The 22,211-nt window shown below is 30.4% G+C and overlaps 2 protein-coding genes and 1 pseudogene across 4 annotated transcripts; 2 read left to right on the top strand and 1 right to left on the bottom strand.

Annotated features, from left to right (window-relative positions):
- Positions 1-4,082: 4,082 nt before the first annotated feature.
- On the top strand, positions 4,083-10,161 carry LOC145186630 (uncharacterized). Of its 2 annotated transcripts, XM_090088182.1 has the most exons (10): positions 4,179-4,358; positions 4,454-4,542; positions 7,297-7,463; positions 7,698-7,874; positions 8,054-8,303; positions 8,549-8,725; positions 8,919-9,100; positions 9,283-9,439; positions 9,562-9,671; positions 9,814-10,161. In XM_090088182.1, exons 2-10 carry the CDS (start codon positions 4,455-4,457, stop codon positions 10,120-10,122), a joined length of 1,617 nt encoding a protein of 538 aa, XP_089944308.1. In that variant the 5' UTR covers positions 4,179-4,358; position 4,454; the 3' UTR covers positions 10,123-10,161. The 2 variants fall into 2 exon arrangements, with proteins under 2 accessions (XP_079918925.2, XP_089944308.1); XM_080062799.2 differs by lacking the exons at positions 7,297-7,463; positions 7,698-7,874; positions 8,054-8,303; ... (3 more) ...; positions 9,562-9,671; positions 9,814-10,161 and having other exon boundaries at positions 4,083-4,358; positions 4,454-7,288.
- Positions 10,162-13,638: 3,477 nt separating this feature from the next.
- On the bottom strand, positions 13,639-16,321 carry LOC149889050 (uncharacterized; annotated as a pseudogene). Its single transcript, XR_016452716.1, has 2 exons — positions 16,146-16,321; positions 13,639-15,593 (listed from the first exon to the last, which is right to left on the bottom strand). The product of XR_016452716.1 is annotated as an uncharacterized LOC149889050 (transcript).
- Positions 16,322-19,865: 3,544 nt separating this feature from the next.
- Positions 19,866-22,211, top strand: LOC149889051 (uncharacterized). Its single transcript, XM_090089173.1, is given in 4 exon segments — positions 19,866-19,974; positions 20,216-20,256; positions 20,446-20,836; positions 20,839-22,211. Coding segments are annotated over 4 exon segments (1,914 nt in total).

Genomic DNA, 22,211 nt, shown 5'->3' on the forward strand with positions numbered 1-22,211 from the left:
ATGGCTGGAAAAATCTTTTCTAGTGAACTTCAACTTTTAATTACGATTATAAATGGTACTTTTCCAATTTTTTAATTTCTCTGTTGATTAATTTGGATTCAACAACTATTTCGATTGCACTTTCGATACTTGCAAAATATTTGATATCATCATTACACAATGTGTTTTTTTTTGTTTTTTTGTTTCGGAAGTTATACTTAAACAGCAATCAACTGGATTTATCAAATTTGGATTTCTTTCTTATTGTCTTGACTACTTGCGTTTACTTATTTTATAATCACGAAGCAATCTACTTTGTGTTCAAACTTGGAAAGTTATTACTAGCTCATACTATTTTTTTTTCTACGAATTGTCTGAGAAGTGACTATTTGCGGAATCTATGGTAAATAATACGGAGTTTTCATTAATTAGGAGTTTAGCAGACTGCGCATTCAGTAACTCGTTTTGATTTAGGATATACGGAAAGTTCTTTTAAAAGTTTGTGTTCAAACTTGGAAAGTTAATACTACCTCATATTGCCTTCTTTGTCTACGAATTTTACGATGCTGAGAAGTGACTTTGTATTCAATGTCAAGTGAAATTCTAAACAGTCGATGAATAATTAAAGTAAAGTATTCTATCTATGCTCCTTTTTTCTTAACGCAAGTTAAATTATTTTAAAACTAATTTTTAAATATTTTCTGACACCGTGATGTATTTTCTCAGACCTTGATTTTCATTTTTCGATAGAATGTGATGACTTTTAGCTAACGAAATTTATTTTGTTGTGTTAAATATGTCGCAATGTACAACAAAGTGTAAAAAAATTATTGTTTTGTTATTATGTAATGTAAATAATTTTAATTAATAAAAATTATCACGTGATATATATATATATATTTTTTTAAAAAAACTTCTTAAACAGTAATAAAGTTAAAAAAATGTTCTCTTTATGTAATATAAATTTATTTTTTTTACAAAAAAATAGAATTAAAAAAAAAAAAGGAAAATGTATTTGGTCGAAACGTGTGGCGTCAGGAGAATTCTTTTGGATGGAACAATTTGTGTTATGAAAGGACTGTAAGTCAGTTACAATACTACCATATACCTGTTAAGGGTGAAAAAATTTTTTATTGTGTGTATTTAAGCGATATAAATGAAAAAAATAATTTTAATTGTAAATATTTTCATGGAATTCCACCATTGTTTTATTGGTTTACACACTAGTTTGGTTTTAAATTGTACCAAAAATTAATAATAGACGATCAAGTGATTTGGCGTATTGCTTGTCGATTAATCTTGCCGACAGACGATTGGTTTAACTCTGCATTTTTTCTGCACTCTTTAGCTCTGCATTTCGCAATTTCCGCGCTGCTTCGGCCAAACTTTGTTGCTCAACAGCAGAGTTAAATGTGTCTTTAGCGTTATTTTTTAAAATATTCTGAAACGCATACACATCTTTGTTTACATTCTGATATAAATTCCAATCGCTTTGATTTTGTAGTAAGGTCGAAGTTATATCACCTTCCAACACAGTTCGAAAAGGAAACGTGCTTTGCAACTCTTGCTCATAATTCACTTCAGCTTCTAACATTTGCTTTGCACTCTCGCTGTTTTGCTCCATAAATACCAAGGAGCGAGGAAGCATTTCCGCATTTGCAAAATTAGAAAAGCGATTTTCATTTTCACCCTCGTTAACCACGTCACTCGAACCTGCGGTTTGCTCATTGCCGCTTTGCTGTTCAATTTGTTCAAACAATTTAGAATACTGCTGCTGTTTTAATAAATTTAATTGAAATAACAAACGCAATTGACTCAAAGAGGAATTCCGTTTATCGTAAGGTTTATTATTCATTATAAAAAAGACTACCAGTGAAAAAATAAATTTTTTTACAACACTCCTTCGTTTGCGCAATATATATTATCATAATGTTGTCGTAACAAACTTACTACCGTTTTAGAAGGTTGTCTACAATTAAAAGAAACCAACTTGTTAGCATAAAAGTTTATAGTTGCATAATACGAATTAAAACGGGATGAATTGAAATATTCAAACAACACGTCAAAATAACTATCAACAAAAGCTTTAATGTTATTATTTTTCGTTTTTAAATTATTGTTTACTCGACACAATTTTCCGCGTTCATCGTAAACTGGCACCGGATATAAACAATCTTTTATAAACTGCTTAAATTCGTAACAGACGTTGTCACGATACGAATTTTGAATCTGTAAACGTTCAGCGTCGTTAAATAATTCGCACTTCAACATTTTTACTGCATTGTAGTTTTCACTAATTTGTTTGACCCAACACAACATTTCAGATTTGTCTATTGGCTTCCGTCGATTCATTTGAGGTATAAAAATTTTATTACGAACTTCCAAACTCTCTCTGCGTTTCTGTCTTGAATTGCTTTCTGCTCTACATCTTTTTACATTTACAAATGACGGCTGTTCCACGTAACAAGCATTTACAAAAAACTCGTTTTAATTAAGTTCCTCTTCGTCTGAGTTAATAGGAATCACTGTCTGATTCATGATCTAACGATGACGAAAACGAACTCGTCGAACAATCGCTATGTTCCGAATCAGTGTTTATTGCTCCGTAACGCTGCTTTAATGTTATTTTGTTTAATAAATTATGAGCTCTTTCTTGCGCGACAGTTTTTCGTATTTTAATAGGAGGTTCAGTCGTTACAGTTTCTATACTCTTTTCCTCCGGTTTACCATTTCCAGATGTCTTCAACTCTGTCAACTTTACAGGTTGGGGGTTTGATGCCGTTTTTAAATAAAAATAATTGTACCGTTGAGGTAGCTTAACATACAGATAAGGTTGAAACCGAACAATTTGTTTGTTAACGCTCAAATGCTCAAAACCAAAATCAATCTCACCGTTTGTGTCAACCGGCACGTACACTTTTTGCTCTTTATCTGTAATGTTGCTTCGTAATCGAGCCACCGAAGCAGTTTTTTTAAATAAAGCCAAATGACCGTGTTTTGAACCGGTTTCAGTCTTTAACAAATCGCTAATTGGATGTCGTAAACGACACGACGAAGGAAACTCATTTTTAAATATCCGCTCAATCTCAGTCGAATTATCAAACGTAATAAAACATGTATAATGAGATGCGAGACTGCTCCACGATTGCGTATTACGTAGCGGAATAGTATGAAAAACACTCACATTTGCTACGGCGCTATGAGTTCCACTCGAACACAAGTTATTATATTGATTACTTTTTAAACATTCCGGCCCGATATCGTCTAGTAAAGCGATTGTTTTGTATACCCTCGCATCACTGTTTTGTATACCGAAACGATCTTGAGAAAAACTTATAATTCTTTGAACGTATTGATCCAATTCTTGAGCATTATTAACAATCAAATGTTGAAAACCACCCAATTTATTTTTATGATAGTTTACTATACTTTGCCAAGTAGCAATTTGCGCTGGACTCGGTTCCCTTCGTTGCAAAATAAATACCATTTCCGCATCAGGATATTTACCAATTTTAATCAACTCACGCGCAATGGTGGATTTTCCAATGCCTGTAGGTCCTACAATTAACGTATTTTCAAGATAACTATCACATTGTCCACGAAATATTGGTAAATTATTATTTCCATTTTCCGAAGTTTCCTTCACCAATTCATCACCACGCAAATGATAACCCGTAAAACCCTTATCTTTTAAATATTCACCTAACGATTTATCTCCTTGCTTTATATTATTTTTATTGTTTTCTGTTGTGGCTTGCTCCTGTTCCATTTTTCAATACAAATAAATTATTTTATTAAAGACGATAATATATTACCCAATAAAGGTAAAAATGGTAAAAACCCGCCACGTTTTACCATTCGTCGACGCATTCTTTTACCTAGATGCATTTTTCTTCCTCTATTGTATCTATGATACATAGTGCGACAAGACATTTTCAATTAAAATTAAAAAAATACGTATTTTCTTGTTTTTTAAAAAAGTTAAATTGTAATTTTATAACCATATTTTTAAACTTGGCACATAGACAGTAAATACAGGTACATCTTTACGTAATATACTATACGAATTGATAATTATCAAGTACTACACTCTAAAAAAAAATCCGTTAAAATATCAACGGAGTAACTCCGTTGACAGTAAATCCGTTAAACTCCGTTAAGTTTACGGATTAAATTGTAACAAAATAAGGGAATAAAACAACGGATAACACCGTTAGCTATTATATAACAGAATAACTTTGTTAAGTTAACGGAGTTCAGGCGTGTAAAAGAATTCAGAATATTAATTTCTTTGAACACTTAATATTTGTTTGAAGCTTAAAACTTATTTAAAAAGTGTATTGAATTTTAATTAGTAAATATTATCATGTGTGTTTAAGGTTAGTTATTTTCATTATTAATATCATTTCTTCATTAAGTTAAAATTTAAGTTACATTACTTAATTGCATAATTTAATGTTTTATACATTTACAGAATGTCTGTGCTAATCAAAGTATGGTCTTCTGATCGAATTATTAAGAAGTTAGTTGCCATCAACAGTAGTGAAGATTTTGCTGCTAAAGGTGACAATGCTATAAAAGCATTTTAAAAGAAATATGGAATGTTTTAAATGCTCAAATTATTTTGCAGATTTATTAGATCTTTTTTACCATTTTCGAAATTTTCATGGCTTAGCCACGAGAGGATCTGAATTACGCTGTATGTTTAATAACTGTCCAAGAGTATTCCTTAGCTTTAGTAAGTTAAAAAAGCATTTTGAGCACCATCATTTTGTTGTGCCAGATCAAACTTTAGGCTTCAACAATAATGAAAGTTGCAGTAACAACTTACGAAGTGAGTCACAGGAAGATGCATTTGACATAAATTTTCCAAGTGACCCACATGAAGGTTGTAATAATGCCACAATTGTTAACTCTAGTTCTATAACAAGAGACAATATTGAAGTATCTGTTATGAAGTTTGTATCAGAAATAACTTCAAAACCAAACATCACTTTAGCTAATTCGCAGCTTATTATGGAAAATGTGTCTGGCCTACTAAATGACGTTGCTGTTTATGCTTCAAAGATAGTAGAAACTCTAGCAATTAAGTTGAAAGTAGCTCCAACTAATGAATTTGTTTTTGATGCGATAAATGATGTCAATAGTATGTTTAGTATTTTCAATAAAACTGATACTATATATAAAAGAAACAAATGGCTAAAAGAACGTGGGTACTATATTGAGGCAACAGAAATATCACTAGGTATACGTGAAGAGCAACAATACTCTATGGCATTGCAATCAATGCATTCTGTTTTAGTAGAGGACAAATGCTATGTTGTGCCTATTGATATCCTACTTGCCAAGATATTGGAGCAAGCTTCATCAAGGATTACTTTCCCACGGTGCACACCAAGTTCACTCCCAAATAAAGTAAAAGATTTTGTTGATACACATACTTTTCATCGTCATTCATTCCTTCAACGGCACCAAAAAACATTTTTGCTACACTTTTTTATTGATGCATTTGAAGTAACAAATGTGCTTGGGAGCCATACACGTGTACATAAACTTGAAGCTTTATACATGATGATACGCAATATTGCTCCTGAGTATCAGTCTAAGACTGATAGCATTTTCTTAGTTGGTTTATGGTATGCACTAGATGCACACACAGATAAATACTCATACTATCCAATCCTTCATAGTGTTGTATCTTTATTGCAACAATTGGAAAGTGAACAGGGTGTTGTTGTCAAAGTTAATGGAGTGGAAGAAATTATTCATGCCGTTTTGATTTTATTTTCTGCTGATAATTTAGGAGCACACACTTTGTTTGGCTTCATGGAAAGCTTTAATGCAAAATACTTTTGCCGATTTTGCAAGTGTACACATTGTGAAATTCAAACTTCATTCAAGGCAGAAACCTTTGATAAGAGGACTCGAGCAGAATACGATATGTGTGTATCAGAAAGTAGAAGCAATAACTACAATGCTTCAGAATCTGGCATTAAGCATGGTTGTCCTTTCAATTGTTTGTCACAGTTTCACTGCATAGACCAGAGTGCAGTTGACTGCATGCATGATGTATTAGAAGGTGTTGTACCTTTAGAAATATGCCTTGTTTTGCAATCACTGATAGATAAAAAATATTTTCTACTTGCAGATGTCAACAATGCAATCAATAATTATAACTATTCATTGGGTGACAAAAACAGTAAACCCCCAGAAGTTAACTTAAAAAATATTCGCATTCAAGCTGCTGAATCATGGTGTTTGATAAGAAATCTGCCTTTAATGATTGGAAACCTAATTCCAGAAGGTGATGCTCATTGGAGACTTTTACTGATGTTACTTGATTGCATGGATGCAATATTTGCTCCAACTATAACTGTTGGCCTCATTCGTCAGCTCGAGTTTAATTTGGAGGAACATCATGCCCAATTTAAAACCATATATCCTGATAAGAGACTTATTCCAAAACATCATTTTATGCTACATTATCCAGAATTTATGGTAAAGTATGGGCCTTTAAGCAGATACTGGTGTATGCGTTTTGAGGCAAAACATCGATTTGCTAAAGAGCTTACTTCTGTTGTTCGCAATTTCAAAAACATTTGCAAAACTATTATGCATCGTAGTCAACTCAAACTAGCAAACACATTGTTTAGTGGGTCTTTGTATACAGAATATGTACAAATTGGCATATGTGATACAGTAATGGTAGGCAATTTACAATCAGCAGTATCGAATAGTTTGCGCACAGTTTTAAATGTGGACAATTGTGATGAAATATATGTTGCTCATTCAGTTAGGTTTGGCTGTTATGAAATCAAACCGGATTGTGTTTTGTGTCATGACATTGTGGAAAGTCATCCTCAATTTGGAGAGCTAAAGTGCATTGTTTCTCTAGCAAAACAAATATACTTTGTATTGTATCCATTTGAAACATTGCATTTTCATGAACATTTTCATTCTTTTGAAGTTAAAAAATCTAGCAATTCAAATAAACTGCTCGTTTTACATACAAATCAGCTCAAGGACTATCATCCATATAATGTCATATGTATTGCCGGAGAAGACGGCACATATGGACACTTTGTAAATCTGAGATACACAATTTTTTAGAATAAAAATTTAAATTAGAAGTATCGATTTTTTTTTCATTTAAGCATTACAAACTGAAAAATATATAAATTTTAGTAATTATTAAATATGTATAATTGTTTAATTGTATATGAAGTTGGTACTGTGTATTCATATATATTCACTTTAGCTAGTCTGCATTTTTGTCGTGTATATAAAAAAATTAATGACTCTGTATTGTTTTTTCAGTGCGTTGCAAGTTTGGTTTAACATCAGATAAAGTTGTATGCTTTGTCTATGAAAATGATGGCACAGAGGTTGATGAAGTTGATTTTGAAATAATAAAGCATTTAGCAGAATCAAACACAATTCTCATTCTCCTCATAGATGGTCAGCAGTGGACCAATGCTAATTTGGTAAATTAATTTAAATTACAACTAAAGACGTCTATTCAGTAGCTGTCGTTAGTTGTAATATAAATGAATTTACCAAATACTGTTTACTGTACAAACACATTAGTAATGTGTAAATTGTTTATTAAATCTGTTTTTTATCATAAATTCTATGTAATATTTTGAAGTTGGCATTTATTTGTGTGTTTTAACTTCATCAACTGTTTTTATATATTAATTTATTTTTTTTTAATACAGCCAATATCAAATTCACCATTAGTGTTGCCTTCGTTACAGCCAAATCAAAGTACTTTACTTTCCAGTATTACGTTTTCAGAATCTAGTGTTCCTGTTAACAACAGCCATCTAATGAAAACTGCAAATGAGGCGTTGGTTTCAGCTAATTCGATTAAAGCCTTTCTTGCACAGCACCCTGTAATTAGAATACTTAAATGATTTTTACTTGCTTTTATATAGCTGCAATTTACTTGATTTTTAAGTATAATTTTTGAAGTTATAACTTTACTTTACTTGCTTTTTTAGCAATAATAGTTTTCAAGATTTTGTGAACAGTAATTTTTTTATGAACACCAATATCATATATAACTTTATAGAGTACTTGTCAATATACTGAAGAGGTTGATTCTGGGAAAGTTTCAATCTCTACTAGACAGCACATCATTCGAACTGTTGTGCACAAAATGATGAGTGTTTATGGAAATTATCCTGATCGGTATCAAAAGATTTCGGTGGCAGCAGTGCTAAGTGAGGCACTTGTACTTCCAGCATGTATTTTTTATGATTCTACTAATCATCATGGCTTCCTGGAGAGAGGGTTGGAAAATGCTAGAAGAAAGTTACCTGGTGTTTGTTAAAATTATTTAAGTTAATTGATTATAAATTTTACTATAGATGCGTACCAACTTTTTTTTATATTACCAACTTGCATTGTATTTCCCTTGTTGTGTGTCATTGCGTTGTAATTTCTCCATTGTATGTCTCCATTGCAAATAACTCATTTTAGCAACTAAAAGTTTATTTGATTTATTGTCTTATTTTTGTCATACAAGTGGCTACATTTAATAACTTTATTTTCTTTTGTATACTAGGATCACAAAAAAAGTTTGTTTGGTCTCGTAAAAGGGGGCACAACTTAACTCGTTGCAATACAACTCAACTGGCAGATCCTGAACTTGCAGAACTGTCTCAATCAGCAGGTTCTTCAGTAGAACTTCAAAATCCTGAAGGTTGCCCCCGTGGATTCATGTCTTGCACATTATGTTTAGGTTATCTAATTTATCATTTTGTAAAGTTGTTGTAAAAACCTGTATTTTGGTATATAAAACATATGTTGTAAAGACCTGTATTTTACTAATATAGGTCTTTCAAAATTATTCATACAGAGTTTTTTAGAAACTTGTTTATAATTTTAATATCTATATTGTTGCTCTGTGTTTTTTATATTTAAATTAATTTTAGGAATGAGCAACCTCGATGAAATTGAAAAGCTTGATTCATTATCTTCTACTCGTGTAGAAGAAATTAAGGCTTCTACAAAGTCAACGTTTTGTTTTCGACAAAATTGGGTTCATTCATCAGATCAACCTTCATTATCCCGACTGATGCTTAAATTTCCGAAATTCAGGATTATTCCAGAGCTGGTATTTTGTTATCAATATTATCTATTATGTGACTCTTTTTATCAGATATTAATCTTTAGTGTATAATATTCATATTTTTTTTTTTTAAGTGATTACAAAATAATTGTAAAGATTAATACAATTAAATTGATAAGATTAATAAATTTAGGCATTGTATATATTAGTAGCATGTTTATTTGTAGATTGATATGGAATTTCGTTTAAAATATTCTGACTGCATGGTTGATATCCTCAAAACCTTTAATCAGACTGTTTCAGACCCAATAATAAAATATGCTTTAATGTCAAATAGTGTTTACATCAAAGATGTGGCTGTAATGGCTTCTAAAAAACATTATGGTTTGCATTATTTTTAATAAAGATATATATTTTTTTTTGTTCAAAAAATATTTTGCATGTAATTAACTTTTAGATATGTTTGGCACTTTGACGTTTTCTTTATATTTATATATTTGTTTTAGATTGGAAAGCTTATTATGCATGCAAGCTTCTATGCTCACTTCTGCGACAAGGGGGGAAACTGAAACGTTCTGCTCCAGAAGTAGCCATGGAAATCATTCGGATATGCAGTGTAAAAAATATTTTTTTAGTTGATTTACATTGCACGTAAATTTAAAATTCAAAAAAGCAAAAAACTATAATTTATAAATGTATAAATAAAATTTATAATAGTATTGTAACGGACATAACAATTAGTTTCATTGCAAATTTAGGCTGAGCATGGATTACAAAATGTTGCAGAAAAGTTGGAGTCCCCTTATCCGGTGATATTATTACAGGGGGTCGAGGGAGAAAAAATTCTCTCCATAAAGATTGCAGCTGAAAAAACTTTGCTTGAAGCCGGCACATCTATCGTAGAAGGCATCGATCGTTTATTCAAGCTTTTTTGGTGCTTTAACATCGAATACCACCCGTCAACAATCATGTTTTGGCAGTTTCTGCAAGATATTTATGGGCTGCAGTATGGTTCAATGTCTAATGGAGTGGTTGAGCTGCGATCAACACTCGCTAAATATGTTTAATTTTAACTTAAATGTGTCTTTTACCATAATATACATGAAGATTTACAATTTTGTGTTATTTTTTATGTATTTCTACAAAAGGTTTTATTGCTTTTGATGCCATCTAAAACCCTAGCAATTAATTAGCCGTCTAAACACCGTATAAAATAAATAGAACTGTTTTATTTCAGCAATTTCTCAAGATAAACAAAATAGTTTTTCATATTACGGATTATTTTGTTACTTCAACAAATTATCCGTTAAATTTACGGATTAACTTGTTACTTTTGAGTAACGGATTGAATCCGTTAAATTATTACTCCGTTAAATTAACGGAGAACTCCGTTGGTGCTATATTGAGGGAGTAGTCCGTAACATACTCCGTTATTTTTAACGGGTTTTTTTTTAGAGTGTACTAATATAATCTCAACAAAACATTTTTTGGTGTATTTTGTATTGTTGAAATAAACGCTGTGGCGAATTTATTTATATCAGAATTAGGATCACTCAAAACTTTAGGTAATATCGCCGGTAATAACATTTCCACAACTCCAGCTCCTCTTTTATTTACTCGTTTCATTCTTCTACGGTCTTTTCTCCACATTTTTGTTAATTCTTTTTTATGCTTTTTCCAATATCTTTTTCCTGCAGCACACATGGTTACCAATTATTGAAATAAAATATTATTAAGATAATTTTAATATCATAAATAAAATATTTTTTAACAATATACTCTATGACGGTGCAATTTTCGGCAGACTCTGTATTACGTCTATTACATTACTTAATTTTTTATTAAATAAATCCATAGGATTCCACATAAATGGTGCAGTAATATCAGATATAAAATTTTTTCCACGTATTTTTTGTTTTCTTACTCGCTTTATTTTTTTCCTATAATTTGTTCGTTGTTTTCGCCTAGCCATATTAACTCAATAACGACAAAAAATAATATTTTATTTACTTTTTTTATATTTAACATTTTATTACATATTTAATATCAGCATATAACATTTTTACTCTATACAATACAAACAATGTAATTCTTTACAATCTGATAACATGCCATTATGAAAACACTTATTACAACGGGTGCACAATTCCATTTTGTTAAGAAAATTAAAAAAATAACGTTTTTGACACACGTCACATTCATTGTTCGTTTCTAATTTTCCTTTACAGTGCTTTAATTTAAAATGAAGATTTAAACATTTTTTACGTAAACACACCAAATTGTCACAATTAGTACATAGAATTTTTACATGACCATTGTTCCTATTGTGACACATTTTACAAAAAACATCATAATACGTTTTAACTTTTTCTTCATCATCCACAACACATGGAATTTCCATTACTTTCACAAAACAAAACTTGCAATAATTTTGAATCAATTGCTTTTCAAAAAACGTTTTATTGCATTCGCTACACTTTAACCATTGATCCATATTCGATGCTTTTATCAAGGATAATGACATTATTTTTATCAACGTTTCGTTTCTTTAAAAGATTTGATCACGTATACATAACCTGCATTTTCCGGAGAATTACTAATCACTTGAACGTTGTGATTACCCAACTTATTAAATCTGACTGCCGTGCGAAGTAATTGATTTTCCGCTTTACGAATATTATTTGTACAAGCTAAATACATAACGCCTGAGTAATTTTGACTTTTATATTTGGTTGCTCTTTTATGGGGATCAATAGTTGCGCCGACTCGTATGGGTCCATTTTTAACCAAATTATGCAATACTCTTTGTTTAACTAATTTAATTTTACGGATACCGCGAATATACATGATCAATTGTATTTTGCGTAAAATGAATTGAAATATTTAAATGTAAAAAATATATATTTTAAATTAATTTTAATTAAATAACATTATATATTTATTTAATAGACATTTCTCTCATTCGATTGCGCAACTAATTTCTCAACTTGAAAAAGAGGCCAGTAAGGACAAAAATGTAAACAGATAAAAACTCTTTCTCGAAATTATAAAATTAAAAATATAATTTCGCTCCAAAAGATCTCTCATTCCAACTCAAGCATTTTCAGACCAAACGAAGTGAAAAAAGGTGGAAGAGGGATGTATTGCTCTATTCCACTGTGCGAAAGTTCGTTTTATAATAACAATATGGAAAAGACTAACATTGCTCTATTTTCTTTCCCAATTAAGAAAAAAAAAAACTTGATGTTTACAGAGCTTGGTGTAGCGAAATAATTAAATATAAACGTAAAGGAGGTGCTGATTAATTTGAAGTAATGAAACATACGAAAGTGTGTGAATTTCATTTTAGGCCTGAGGAAATAAAAGTTAATTCAGGATGCGGTAAAAAAAACTTTAAAATCAAGGAATGAAGTTCCAGCATTTTTTCATTCAAGACACCACAAGATAAGTTACCTAGAAAATCTCCATGCAAAATGTTGAAATATCCAGAGTTTACAACTAATATTGATACTGAAACTCATACAATAATCGATTCTACCAAAAACGTAGATTGTGAAAATTGTAAACTTTTATCATCCGAAAAAACAATCATAGAAAAAAAAATAGAAGTATGTCATGAAAGCTACAGAAGCTTGCTTGAAGAATATAAAACTTTATAAATAATAAACGACCAGCTAAAAAATAATATTTTTAGCTACCAAAATTTTGAAAAAGAAAAAATAGTTTGCCGCTATTTGTTTACATTTTTGTCCTTACTGACCTCTTTTTCAAGCTGAGAAATTAGTTGCGCAATCGAATTAGAGAAATGTCTATTATTTAAAAATGTTAATTTATTTTCTACACGAAATATTTTTTTAATATTAATATAACACGCGCGCGCGCGTCTACGTTTAAACAACACTAACCCTTACTCCCATAACGACCTGTACGAAAGCCACGTCGGGCGATTGCATGCCATAACTGCTAACACAAATCGCGCGCTATACAACAACACATAAGCCATAACCCTTAATATATTACCCTAACGCATAACCCTAACCCTAACCCTAACTCTATTATTCTAACGCATAACCCTAACCCTAACCCTAACACCCTAACTATTTTTTATTTACATAGCTACTTAGCAACCGTGAATCAATTAAATTACACTAATCTCCTACGTAATCTTCATCGCATATGCTTTTTTATATATAAGAAAACAATCACCCCTACCGTTTAGTACTATACCTTGATACCTCCTATCATCAGATGGGGTATAGCAGGCTCTTCTTGTGGAGTATGGAGTGCATTAAAAATAAATAAAATCTATATAAAACAAAATCATGTCAGGGGTTATTCATAGTTTATAACCTCACTATCCCTTGTCTCAGTGATTCTTTTAAAATTGATTTTGTTAAATACTGGTTAAATTAAATATTTTCACGTAAAAATTTATGCTAACTTTGTAATATTGAAGAATTGATATGCAAGAGATACTTAAAAGTACAGCATTTGTAGTTATTAATAGAAAAAGTGCTGTATACAAAATATTATTATTAAAAAATTTATCTTTTATCTTACTATTATTTTGATTGGTTCTTGCAACCTTGACAAATCCAAAATTCATCATCCTTCTCATAGGCACTTAGTGGGATTTGTTCACAATTACGATGAAACCATTTACTACAAGCACAGCATTGTGCCATTTGCCTTAAAAAATTAATAAACTTCCATCAAAATATAAAAACGTGATAAAATCAAGATATCAATTAAAGCATTGCATTTGTAATTGTTTTTATTAACAATTAAAATCATTAGTAATTGTAAAAATATACCTGTTATATGTCTTTGTCTCCAGGTACCCAAAACATGCGATATGAGCAATGTAGCGGAACACGAAAAGTCTTAGCAACACATCTTCTAAACAATAAAGGTTTTGCAGTGGCTGGAAATATATCCATCCTGTTGTTTGATATACATTTCAAGAGATGACTTTTCATTTCACTTTGTTCAAACATTATATTTGTTGATGGTACACCTTTTGTTTCAAGAATCTGACAAGCCCATGCAACAGCATAAATTCCACAATCCACATCATTTGTTTGCTGTTGAACTGGCAAAACTTTTAAAACAAGATTTTTTTGTTGACAATGTAAAATGGAGCATATTTGCCTTTTTGTCTGCATGCTGACTGAACTGTGGAAAAGGCTGTCAAATATATATATCTCACCTGGTTTGCAATCATATGTGGTCACACATATCCAGTGAAGATTTCCATCATGAAGAATTTGGACAAATGGTGTGCTGGTGTAGATATGGAAAGATAAGACTTGTCCTTTAATAGGATCTTGCAGACCAACATCAATATTTAATTGAAGCGACATTAGTCGCTGACAAAAATGAATCACCTTATCATTTAGCATCTGCCCATTAGAAATGTAATACTGTTCTCTACTTCCAATCAATGAAGATTTAAGACTTTGAATGCGTCTAAAAATCTTTTCAAGTTGTTTTTCATCTTCAATTATGTTAACGTCATACGAGCGATTGCTATCATCGGTTGAAAGATGGTTTATTTCAATTGCGTCATTAGAAACAGTAAATGTGTCACAATTGTCAAAATCAATCAAATTATTTGTGACCTCAGAAACCGTCAGGGTATCTTTAGTATTTTTTTCAGCCATTACACTGATATCTGTGGCTGCCTTACATATGTCATATTTATCACCAAATCTTTTAGTCATTTTTCTTTTGCATCGCTTAGGAATATGGCAAAGTTTTGGTGAATTTGTTAGCGACTTACTCCAAGTATCAGGTTGAAGCTCTGGGCGCAGCAGAATTCCTTTTTCTGCTGGAAGACTGTCAGCTAAATTTTTTTTTAAATTGACGTAACCCTTCAAACAAATTATCAATGGCTTGTTGCGATTGACATAAATAACTCATTTGCCTAATTTCACTTAAAAGCTCACGACAAGTTGCAGATGTATGGTCCTCAGCTATCAGACCATGACTATTATTTACTTGTGTGAAATGAATACTTTTTATTCCATTACATTCTCTTTAGTAAGCGGAGATAAAGGCGATTTAGCTAGTGATGCTGTATGTTCGAAATGTGCTGTATGTCCGAAATCAATATTTTGTAAGAAAATTTCATTGGATTGTGCTGAACTTATTTCCTGTGAAAATAAATCCAGCTTGAAATAAGGAGAGTTTGCATGAGGTGCCAAATGCAGACCATTTGAGATTTTCTTTAATAAAAATGGCAAAGAAATGCTTACAAGGATAGAAGCTACGAATCCAATTAGGACATGAACAAGTCGGCAAGTGTTCTGAATCCCCAAGGTAACATTGGTATATTTCTCTGTTCGAACTAAAAGAAGCAACATTGTACAGCTTGTCTGTCACGGCACTAACGCCACGCAAATCCACACCTTGTAATTTATCTATCAACTTCATACAATGCTTAACTAAAGATGGTGGCCGATTAATCAAATAGGGTGGAATTTTGTCATGGTATTTCCTATATGAGGAATGTGCTTTTCTATTTTCATCACAATAACTAAAAAAAAGGAAGACAAATTCTTTTAACAGTGGAATTTAGGAAACCTTCAGATTTTTTTTTTAAATTCACTTGTTCTTAAAGTTTCATTTACCTGGTAACTAGACAAAAATACAAAACCTAAGTTGGATTCTACTTGCCATAATGATTTTAAATTTTGTACTATGTATGACAATATTACTGCTTATGTGTAACTAGACATAAAAAAATTATGAATAGACAAATTATGTAGTTGAAGCGACGAACATCTAAATAAATTTATCTCTCTTACTAAATTTAAGTTCATTAATAAACTAATCTTATATTGCTAGAAAGTTATGACTATGCCTTAATCATAAGTTTCAAAAAATTAAAGATTTTTTTGTTTGTTCAATTTACAAATCTGGAATGAAATGAGTTTTAAATATTTTTAAAGATAAAGAAAATCATAAAATATTTGATAACTATCAAAAGAACTAGTGAAGTTAGAATAAAAAGAGTTTCCTTAATTATTTATAAACGACATTTATGAAACCAAAAAAAGAAGCAGTTGTAGTAAATGTATCAACTAACTTATCATATTTGTGCGGAAGAAATTCTTCTATGCAAATGCTGAGCATAGCTGTTAGTGAAGGATTCTTTCGTTTTTCCAAAAAACTGTATTTGAAAGATTGGTTCTGCCTTTCAGTTCCATTATTGGTGTTGACATTCAGCAAAATTCGATTTAGCCTATAAGCAGATACCCATCTCTAAAAGTGAAATAAAGTTTATAAATACTTCAGTAATATAAGTACCAAATGAAGGAAAAGCTATACCCAAAAATTAAGATAAAACTTTTTTCAATAAAAACATATCAACTTTTTTGAGAGTATCAAATTTTTTGTTTTAATTATATAGAAACAACCTTTTGAATGCATAACCAAGTGCTTTTCAAATATTCTACAAGTTTTGGGTTATTTCGCTATTCTAGTGATTCCTCTAAGTTCTGAATAGCTTTTTTGCAATCATCTATTGTTTTAGCATGTGCAATTTCACGAAGCTTAACTTTAACGTCATATTTTATATTACTACAGCCATTAGTAGTTTTAGACAGCCATCGTTCTCAAGCTTGTTCTCGATGAAAAACACAAATGGACACTTTACATCCTAAGTGAAATTACTATATTAAACTATATTTACAATTATGAATTACAAACAATTGTCAGTTGAGAACCAAGTGGCCGTATCTCAAATTTTTGTGTTTCCGAGAAAATCGAGTTTTAAATTTTAATTTGTAAAGACTTCCTGTTAAAATTTCCGACTAACTGTTTAAATAGTTCCTAAATGCTTTTCATTTTTTGACTAGATTTTTTGGTGGACACACACCCCATCCCATTACAAAATGTGGAAGTACAGCCTCTTGGTTCTCAGCTGACGCAACTACAATAAATCAAATAAAAATACATATAAAAAGAAGAGTATATATTAATACAGAAATTCATAAACTCCCACTATATTTATTTTATGGAGAAAAGGGTCTCTAAGAGTCTAAGCGTATGTATGCATATTGTTGAGACTCGACTTACTTTAAAGCAAATACTTACTGCATATATATATATATATATATATATATATATATATATATATATATATATATATATATATATATATATATATATATATATATATATATATATATATATGTATATATATTTATACATATACACACATATATATATATAAAGGTCGGCAAAAACTATTTCATACAAAGGTCTTACCATAAAACATAGAAATGAGGTCGGTTATTATTTGCCGACCTCAAACACTTTCAGGTAAGCAGTTAGGTCGGCATTGCCGAATGCCGACCCTAATTCCGAGGGTTGTTATATATATATATATATATATATATATATATATATATATATATATATATATATATATATATATATATATATATATATATATATATATATATATAATTATAGATCAACCTAAAGTCGACAAATTACGGTTTAATTTAGTGCCTCAGGTCGACAGTTTTCTTAAGTCGACAATTTTGATGTCGACTTTACGATACACAAAATATTATGGTCAATACGTTTTTTAATAGGTTATAAATCTTAGGTCTATTTATTGCTGTGGAGCAACATTTTCTTCGCCATATAAGTTTTTTTATGTTTAATAATGAGAATGAAGGTTAATCAGCAATTGTCTTTTTCTTCTTGTATATCTATCGAATTTGCGTCAGGTTGACACGGTGTTTGGAATTAGCCGTTCGGTCGACAGTAACTTCATTTGTTTTTTTTAATTAGTTAATATGAATATATTAACGACTTTACGTCTCTATAATGTTTCTACAATAACGATCTATCAAGTTAGTTTAGTGTAATTAACCAGGGATAAATTATGTTAAAGTATTTCAAAATATAAAAAATATACAATTGCATTTTACCTTGTTTTCTCAATTACGCTCTTTTCGCGGAATAATTGCAAGCCGGCTGAAAAGTGAATTATGGCGGCTAGGCCAAAGCGTGGCCTGACAAATAAAAACTCTTTAATCGAAATTATCTTGGGTCTGGAAAAGATCCAGGTGGTATCAAAGTCGTTTTGATAAATTCAGTTATAGGTTTGTCTTTTATTTGGTTTTCAATAATTTCTTTTTTATTAGCTGTATTTTCAGTAGTATTTTGCTATAATTTATCAAGTAAATACAAAGTCGTGAATTTGTAGTAAAATTTAAAATTTATCATACTTTTTTATAATTTAGGGTATGGAGTAATATCAACTAAAAGGTTTAGAAAGAGACTTTCTTTTAGAATATGCAGGTGGGTGATGAGATGTTTAATCAAATCTAGCAGAAAATAATTTTTTTAAAAACAACTTCTTAAATATAAATGCATAATCAGAAATGCCTTTACATAGTTTAGACTATTTAAATTACGTAGGAGAAAAGATTTCTGAAAGTGAAGCTCTCAAAAGAGATGAAAAATACAAGAGTAATAGAATCGGTTGCCTCATCTATTACAATGTAATGAGAAGCAATGGGAAATTTTGATCAGTATCTTTTTGTGAAGAAGTCTACACTATGATGTTCTGTATGTTAACCTTTTTGAAGTAAATGGCATTTTGACCTTTTTCTTGGTTACATCTCTGTAATTTTTACATCTCTGTTACTTGGTTACATCTCTGTTTTCAAAGTCTTGTGAGAATGTTTTGCATATATATTTCTCTACTTTATTACAACCCTCTTTTTCAACACTGATACAGTTTGTCTTCTCTATTTTATGATATCAACATTTTCATTATGTAGACACAATTTACAATTTCTATTGAGTATCTTTTGCATTTATATTTCTCTATTCTAACTCGAAACTATTTTCAAACACTGATTTAGTTTGTTTTTGCTATTGTATTGTATTAAAATTTACCTTAGATGAAAATTTGTCAGTTTATTAATGAAGATGTTTTTTATTAACTTATCTTTTGTCTTTTTTTTTTAGGTTGAAAATCTGCAACCATTTGTGTTTTGTACTGAGGTAGTTTCTTTTGGTTCATATATAAATATATGGGTTGTAAATGATTTTTCTTTTGGGCTTGTTTTAGTTATTTGTTTTGTTTTAGTTATTTGTTTTGCTTTAGTTTTTGAATGATTAAAGATTGTCTTTTTAATTAATACCTTGTGTTAATTATTAGCTAATATTTCAAATTAATTAGTATTATACTTGTTTCACTTCGGTTTTGAAGTTAAATTTATATCAGATGTTAATTTATTTTTAAAAAATATTTTAATTAGAATGAAAATTTTATTGCTGCTCCAAATTCGTCTGCTGTTGATTTTTCTGTTTTGAGTTCAACTAAGGTACTTAATTTTCACTTCTTATATTTTCTTGGAGAAAGTATAAAAGATAGTTTGAAATGTTTAATTTTGATTGTTCTTAAAAACTATCAATGTTACTTAACTTTTAGTTGTTTTTTGGAATCTTATTGGTTGTTAAAAAATTTTTGCATTAATGTTTATCCTAACAAGGTGGAAAATGAACAGGCAGTCACTGGTTCATCTAAAGACTCCAAAAAAATTGAGGTATTAGTTTTTAAATTATATAAAAGTCACACATATTTATAATTTTTAATTTTGTATGAGAAATTTATTTTTTCAGTTAATATTTGTAATATAACCAGGTGTGTAATGTGCATTCCACTCCAATCTCAAAAGTCACTAAAGGATTAAAGGTATTGAATTGAAATTTTATAAATGATTTATCTTCAATATTTTGAACTTATAATTGATTTTTATGTGTTTGTTTTAACTAAAATATGGAAGATGATGGTCTTCTTTTTTCTGATGTGGAAGATTCAGATGAAGAAATTTCTTACAGTGAAGTCTTTCAGAATTGTTCTCTTTTGTTACAATCTCCTTATTATGGTACTTTGCTATCATTTTTTTTTTATGTGTTTAAAATTGTGAAATTTTATATTTCTTTTTAAAGTTTGCTTTAATTGTTTAAATTTATTTAGGAAATCATCTTTGTTTTTTATGTAAATATAATCTACTTATAAATAATAGTCAGAATTACTATAATTTAAAGAAATTAAGTTGATAAATAAATATTTTTCTTGTGCTGTTTTTATATTTTCATTTATTGTTTTAATTATTTTTGATTCAGACAACAGTGGATCCAAGAAAACTGTACTTTTTGGAGAGAAGGTTATTTTGTATATATTTGTAACTTTATCTTGCAGAATGTTAATTCATCAAGGGAAAAATTAAATTAATGCTTTTTTGTACAATATGTAAAAGTAGCAGGTTTATTTATTGATAATAAATTTGCCTGTAGTGTGTTAATAATGCATCCAGGGTTGGGTTTGAAATGTTTATCAATTTTCATTTTTTTAGTATTCCACAGATTTATCGCCTACGCTATTTTCTGAGACTGATTCTATTAATGAAATAAGTTTGATGAATGATTCAGCTATTGGATTAGAAGATGCTCTTGATGTAGTTGAAACAGATGATGATATGGTTGGTGGTAGCCTTAATGAAAGCAAAGAAGTCAGTTTTAGTGCTAAAAAGAAAATACCATCTAAAAAGAAAATTCACAGACCATGTCCATTTTGTGAGGATGGTAAACTTCAAAGTGCTTTAACGCGCCACCTAAAACTAGTTCACAAAGATGAGCCAGCTATAATAAAGGCTTTATCTCTTCCAAAAAGGGAGCAAGTTGAAGCATTTGGTTTACTTCGGAAAAAAGGAATTTTTAATCATAATTAGATGGAAATGAAAAAGATGATCCAAAATTTATACGAGAGAGAAAAGCTTTTGATGGTGATGGTGATGCTGAGAATCTTGTGATTTGTGCTGTATGTAAGGGTTGTTATGCAAAACCATATAAGGCTAGGCACCAAATTCATTGTGGTCAAGATAATGGCCAAGTTATGATTCCACTAATGCCAATGGAAACATTGGTAAGGATTGATGGTTTAGAAAATGAGTTTAAGGCAGTTATAAATAAGATGATCCAGGACGATATATCAACATTGGCTAAAAGTGATTCTATCATAATTATGATAGGTGCACGTATATATAAAGCTAATAAGTGTAAAAAAGAGAAAAAGTTTGAAGTGGAGAAGCGTGTTAGAGGAAATATGAGGCAACTTGCTCGACTTTATATGACATTTAAAAAGTCACTGGGTTCATCAAGTGATGCATCAGATATGTTTAAAAAAGAGAACATTAGTCATTTAAATAATGCTATACGTGAACTAACTGAAGATTCAAATGGAATGAAGTCTGGTTTAAAAGTTCATTTGCAAAATGTTGTTAAACAAGTTGCTAATATGGTACAAGTTCATTTTATGGTGGAATCTCGAAACAATGAAGCTGAGATGGTTAGAGATTTTATATCAATATTTGCTATAATTCAGAATGAACTTTTTGGGGATGCCTTATACCAAATTCACCAAAAAAGAAACAAATCAACAAGAAAACCGGCAAACTTACCTGATGAACAAGCACTGAAAATATTACAAAATTACTTGAATAAGATAGTCGACAGTGGTTTTTTTTCCCTAAGATTTCCAAGTTCTGTGTTTGTGGATGTGAGAGATGCTGCATGTAAAAGATTAACAATTTTTAACGGTCGTCGAGGTGGTGAACCAGCTAGGCTATTTACTTACCAATGGAAAAAAGCTGTTGCTGGGACATGGGTAGGAGAAGCAGCTAGAAGGTCATACATAGATGAAATATCAACTGGGAATCGAATAACTTTTCAGGAAGGGAAAGGAAATAAGCTAGTGTCTGTTTTTTTTCCTCCAGACCTAGTACCTTCAATGGAAATTTTAAGCTCAGCAGAAGCAAGAAAAGATTCTGGAATAGCTTCTCAAAATCAATACTTATTTGCATCAACAAAAGGAAGTGATAGTCATGTTTCAGGCTGGCATGTGTTAGTGTCTTGTTGCAAAAAAGCTAATGTAGATGGCAAACTTACTGGTACTATGAATAGGCATAGAGTATCTTCTTTGATTGGAGCTCTTGGTTTATCAGAATCAAATCAACAGCTTGCGTTTGACCACTTTGGACACAGTGGTGATGTGAACAAAAGCATATATCAAGTGCCCCAAGCAGAACAACAATTAAGTGCAACAGGTCAGCTTCCATTCTAA

The sequence above is a fragment of the Hydra viridissima genome, unplaced genomic scaffold (genome assembly GCF_058129835.1).
Source record: "Hydra viridissima isolate aposymbiotic clone 2 unplaced genomic scaffold, HvirCarnegie_v1 scaffold_5, whole genome shotgun sequence".
NCBI classification, from domain to species: domain Eukaryota; kingdom Metazoa; phylum Cnidaria; class Hydrozoa; order Anthoathecata; family Hydridae; genus Hydra; species Hydra viridissima.